Source organism: Nannospalax galili, unplaced genomic scaffold (genome assembly GCF_000622305.1).
Source record: "Nannospalax galili isolate Female #2095 unplaced genomic scaffold, S.galili_v1.0 scaffold521, whole genome shotgun sequence".
NCBI lineage: Eukaryota > Metazoa > Chordata > Mammalia > Rodentia > Spalacidae > Nannospalax > Nannospalax galili.
This window is the reverse complement of record NW_008344634.1, coordinates 538,406-544,202: the sequence shown is the minus strand read 5'-3', so window position 1 is coordinate 544,202 and position 5,797 is coordinate 538,406. Positions and strand designations below refer to the sequence as shown.

At 41.0% G+C, this 5,797-nt stretch overlaps 1 protein-coding gene across 1 annotated transcript in view; it reads right to left on the bottom strand.

The window, feature by feature from the left end:
* The window catches only part of Asb9 (ankyrin repeat and SOCS box containing 9), a 43,825-nt gene extending 41,128 nt beyond the window's left edge, over positions 1-2,697 (bottom strand). The window contains exon 1 of the mRNA XM_008840893.1: positions 2,650-2,697. Within this exon, the coding sequence (XP_008839115.1) occupies positions 2,650-2,697 (48 nt within the window). The remainder of the gene's footprint in view (positions 1-2,649) is intronic.
* Between the last annotated feature and the right edge of the window lie 3,100 nt (positions 2,698-5,797).

Below are 5,797 nucleotides of genomic sequence, written 5' to 3'. Positions count from 1 at the left end.
ATAATAATAATAATTAATAAAATCAAATAAAAAGGAATAGACTCCTGAACAGACTCTGACCCTCAGTTTCCTTTTTGGTAAAGACAGAAAGATACCTATCATGGCTCAATACATATTACCTACTATTATTATCCTGTACGAACTCTAAACATAGTCATGACTGCACCACATAAGCATTGCTATTTAAAACCACAAATATATCCATCATATAAGAGGCATACAAATTTTCAGGAAAGAAGCCTGTAAACCCTGTCCTAACACATTAAGCTTTCCTCTTTCCTTGTAATTAAGTGTGGATATAATTGCATGTGGCGTAGACCAGATTTGTTTCTCATCTCAAGCTGCATCTGATTTCCTGAACAAGCAGATGGAGGAAGTCACAATGGAGGAGGCTTGCCTGAGCTTGCACCAGTTCCAGCTCTGCCTGCTTTGATAAGCACATGACATGTAAGCAAGGCACAATGGTCTGACCCTAGTTGTTCTTTGCATAGGAGCTTAAGAGCTCTTAAAAGCCTAGAAAGCGTGAGAGCCAGAGTAGTTGCTAATGTCTGGCAAACTGAAAGGCTGGGAAAAGAGGAAGGCAAGAACACTTTGTACCTAACCATGTTAGTTGAGGACTGCCTGGCACCTGGAGCCATCAGTGCCCTGGAAAATCTGTCCCAGTGAGCAAATTACCATCCCTGCAGATGGGTTCATTAAGCATTTAGTACATAAATGGATGCTGTGTGAGCCGCCCACGCGCCCATCTGCCCATCCAGTGCTCTCCCACTGGTGTCACTAAGGTCTTTCAGGTAAGGCGCCTTAAGATAAATGGCTTTTCCTACCTCGAAAATCTTGGGCTCCGTCGATACTCAGTGTCCTCACAACATTCTCAAAGGTTCCTAATTCTCTCAGGAAAATACTACTGCTTTTAGGGAGTCTAAACTTCAAATTATAGATATGGAAAAATTTATCTTTGAATTAGGTTGATAAGGGCAGATCATCCCATCCCTTGATGATAATGAAGCACACCATAAAACACAAAATCTTGAAGAAGATCCAAACACTGAAGAAGGTTTTGAAAATCAGTTTTAAACACATGTACAAATGTACATCAAAGTGTATCATGATTAGCCCATTTTTTTTCTTCCAAATACTCAGGTGCTAAGAAATCTAGTTTTCAAGGGTGCCTGAGATGACGAGAGCTGACAGCCTGAACAATCCAGGCAGGTTGTATAAATCCTAGATTGTAACTCAGCTCAGATTCCATTAAAATTTTGCAACCATATTATTAAATGAAGACTTATTCATGATGGAAATATTATTCCTCTTTGTTGGGGCAAATAAAGAAATATTTCACACACTCCCAAGATCAAAACAAAGGCTATCTAATGCTTTCTGACCATGCAGAATGTAGTATTTACCAAGCAAAGACAGCCTGTGTCTTTGAGAAGTACAAACTGTGATTCTGGAACATACGGCACAGATTGACAATGCTAATATCTCTAGCTAGCTAGCCTAGATAATGGCTTTATTGAGCTATGTGCCCATTGGAAGGGTGCAATCCAATGCTTTTCATTATATAGACAGAGTTGGGCAACCAATGCCACAATTAATCTTAGACCATTTCCATTACCTCATAAAGAACTCTCCTGTCCATTAGCATTCTCTCCACATTTCTGCTTCTCCCAGCCCCTGACAACCATTGATCTTCTTCCTGCCTTTAGGATTTGCCTGTTCTGGACATTTCACAGAAGTGGAACCATAGCATGCATGATTCTTCAGGACTGAGTCCTTTCGTTTAGTGCTTTCTGAGCTCCATCCATATTCCAGCATGTATTACTCAGATATCCTTCCTATGGGTAGACCACATTTTATCTACTCATTCATCAGTTGAAGTAAATTTATGTTATTTCCACTTTGGGTTAGCAATAATCCTGTTACCAACATTTGTGTACATATTTTGTGGCTGATGCATGTTTCCCACTCTCTTGTGCCGACCTGCAAAGGATATGATATGCTTAGCCTCTTGAGAGTATTCCAAAGTTGTTGCCTCACTTTACACAATGTATGAAGCTTCCCCACTAACTCTAAGCCATGTGGGTGTAGTATTTGTTAAGCCTGTCACGGTATACCCTTTTTCCTGCCCAGAAGGAAAGCATATGTCCTTAGCCTAAACCTGTCTCAGAACAATTGACTGATTGTATAAAAAAAATGAAATAGTAATAATGCTGAGATTAACTCTTGTCTAACATTCAGACAGCACAGACTGTGCAAGCAGGGAGAGAGTGAGAAAGAGAGAGAGAAAGACAGAGACAGAGAAAGAAAACACCACAATTTTCAAAATGAAATAATCCATATTCTTTTGCTCTAGAAAACACTGAATAGAAATCTAAGATTTGCATTTTATGAGAGTCAACTGAGAATATGCCTGAAAGATCTAGAAATTACTTATCTAGGTTTTTGAGAACACACACCTGAAGCAGGCAATGAACTATAAGCTCAACACATGACCAGTTAAACCCAAGGTAGCCTTACCTGCTTCCTGACGACTGACAGCTGGAAAGAACAGACTAAGCAAAGAGGGGACCTATTTTCCTGTCAGACTACTGATATGCTCTTGGTAGGAGACTAGCTAAGAGATGAAGGGAAGCCTCAAGGCCACAGTACCTTTTTTCCATAGACTCCTTCAAAGGCTTTGGAAACCGATGGTGTCATTGTATGTAGCATACTGTACAAGCTCTTGGCATACATTAAGGATGCTTTCACAGTACTTATTCAGCCACGGTCTACTTGGTTTTACTGCCAAAAACAAAATTGATGCTGAATGAGGTCACTAGCAACACTATGGATCCAGCAGTGCAGCTTTGTGGGTAAACTAGGACAGGGAGCACTCATAACAAAACTACTCCACAAGTCCCCCAATTAGTGCCATTAAACTTACCCTTTAAAACAAATAAAATATGTCTCTATCGAGCCTGTGGCACATTAAGGCTACCATTTCGTTTTATTGCAGTTTCTGGAATGATTTCTAAAATTTCCATTATTTCAGGAGAGATTTCAAATGCACTAATTGGTACATTCTGAAAAGAACTATTAAGGGAGATATGCGAGCTCTAGTGTATGTGGGGCAGGAGCATAAATCTATCCACTTTAGGAAACATTTTGCAAGGTGAAAATGGTGGGGGGAGGGGGTTGAGATACTCTGAGGAGATAGGAGTATTGGGGATGTGACAAAGGAGGATTCAGTGGCTTGAACCAATATTGCAACATTGGAGAGAATCTAGATATTACAATTGATTACAACTACAATGGACCCTGATATGATTCCAGGAAGAGGAAGGGAGGGAAAGAGGAGAGGGAGAGAGAGAAGGGGGAGCTTATCGATACATCTCTTGAGAAATTTGGTCCTGCCCACTCCATTATCCACCCCCTCTGTTCTTCTTCTTTCCTCCCTTCTCCTTCCCTCCCATCCCCTCTGTACCTCCTCCCTTCTGCTCTTCACAACTTCACATTATCACCTATTCTGTTTAAGCAGACGGGATGCCCTCAGAAAGCATCCTCAGCTGAGTTGTCCCAATATCTAAAAGCATACCACCAGAGTATGAAAATTATTTCCTTTCAATGCCTGTTTTTGCCTGTGTTTTATTTAAGCTTAGAAACGCTCTTCTACAGGGTGGGCGCAATTGTATGAAGTCTGATCTCTGTATGTATGAGCCTGAAGGCAAACAAACAAGCAAAAATAAAAAACAAATAATTTGGGCCAGTGATATGTCATCAGGTAAAGGTAATTCCTGCCAAATCTGGTGACTTGAGTTCAGTCCCTGGAACCAACACGGTAGCAGGAGGTAACCGAGCCCCACATGTTATCATCTGATGACCACAAGCACACACACACACACACATACACACACACACAGATATACACATACAGGCAGATGCACACATGCATGCACACACAAGTGGACACAGACACACAGAACATTTGGGAATAGACCTAACCAACTGGGAAAAAAAACCTCTACAACGAAAATTTTAAGAAAAAAAAAAAAAATGCGGTCCGGACAGATAGCTCAGTGGTTCAGAACACTGGCTACTCTTGCAGAAATCCCAGGTTCGATTACCAGCACCCACATGGCAGCTAACAACCACTCATAACGCCAGTTCCAGAGGATCCAACACCATCTTCTGACCTCCACAGACATTGCACTACACAGGTGCACTTTTATACATGCAGGCAATACACTCGTACACATAAAATAAAAAATAATTATTTTTAATGTAAAAATGTTTTTTAAAAACTTAAAGATAGACACTAACAAATGAGAACAGAGGTCATTTGTTTGGTAGATGAGGGTAATTACTTTGCCCTTCAGTGTGTTTTCCAGTTTTTATAAGTAGATTGAATTGGTTTCCTGATATACTGTACCAAAGTACCTCAACACAGGCGGCTTGACAATGGGAGTTTAATGTCTCACAGTTATGGAGGCCAGAAAGCTAACAGAAGTCGGAAATCAAAGTTCCAGCAAGGCCAGGCTCTCTCCAAAGTCTCAAGGAAAGAATCCTTCCTTACCTCCCCTAGCCTCTGGCACTGGGTATTTGTCCTTGGCTTTCCTTGGTTTGCAGATTCCTCGCTCTAATCTCTGCCCATGTTGCCACATAACATCTCTCTGTAAGTCTCCTCTCCTTTTCTCATAAAAACACCAATGTTGTGGGATCTATCCCTTGCCAGTGAAGCTTCATTTTAGTAATTACATCCACAGTGACCCTATTTTCTTCTTTAAATAAGACTTTTGTGGATTCGTTGAGAGTTTCATATACCGTATTTTGATCTTATTCAGGCCATTCTCACACCTCTCAGACCCACTTCCACATCCCTACCCCCATCACTTCACATCCTCTATTTTTTGATGGTGTATTGAATCTAATTTGTGTCAAATGCTTCTTAGGTGTGGGTCCATACCCTGGTCAACCTACTCAAAGACTACACCCTTAAAGAAAACTGACTCTGTCTCCCAGTAACTATCAATTGCTAATAGTTCCTCAGCTAAAGCCCAGGCTTCTTTGACACTTCCCTCCATGCTGGGCTTTCGTCTGGTCTGGGATTGTGCAGGTCTTGGGCATGCTGTCCCAAGCATTGTGACTTCATATGTGCAACTGTACTGGTGTTTTTTTTCCCAGAGGACAGTTTCTTTGTATTCATCAACCACCTCTGGCTCTTACAATCTTTCCTCCCCCTCTTCCAAAAGGATCCCTGAACCTTGGGAAGAGAACGTGGGATATAGGTGTTCCATTTAGGACTGAGCATTCTACAGACTTATTCTCTATACATTAACCAGTCATGGGAGTGACCCTGTTTTCAAATAAAATCTCATTTTGAAATAAGAGAGCTGGTTAGGATGTAAATGTATTTTTGGGTAACACAATTCAATTATTAACAGGGTACTTTCAGGAGAGAAATAATATTCTTTTTCCTGTTTCTGGGACAGCAGATTAATTAATGATTGAAGATTGTGAAGAGTTGGCCACCCATCTTCACATCATTTCCTCTCTCCTTCTAGAGAAGGAGGCAGAGAAAAGAAATCTACAGGTGGAAATGGGAGCAACAAAATTCACACCGCCCGCCCACCCCAGATGAGTCACACTGGGTCTTATTTTCCCTCTGACTTGCCCTTCTGCCAGGGAACATATCTCGACTGAGTTGAGTTTTTCAGCACTTACCTTTGAAAACAGCATTCTGAAAGTTTCACATTCCACACTTCACCAAGGTCAAGGCCTTAGAAGCATAAACAAATGTAACCATCTACCACTGAGGTTT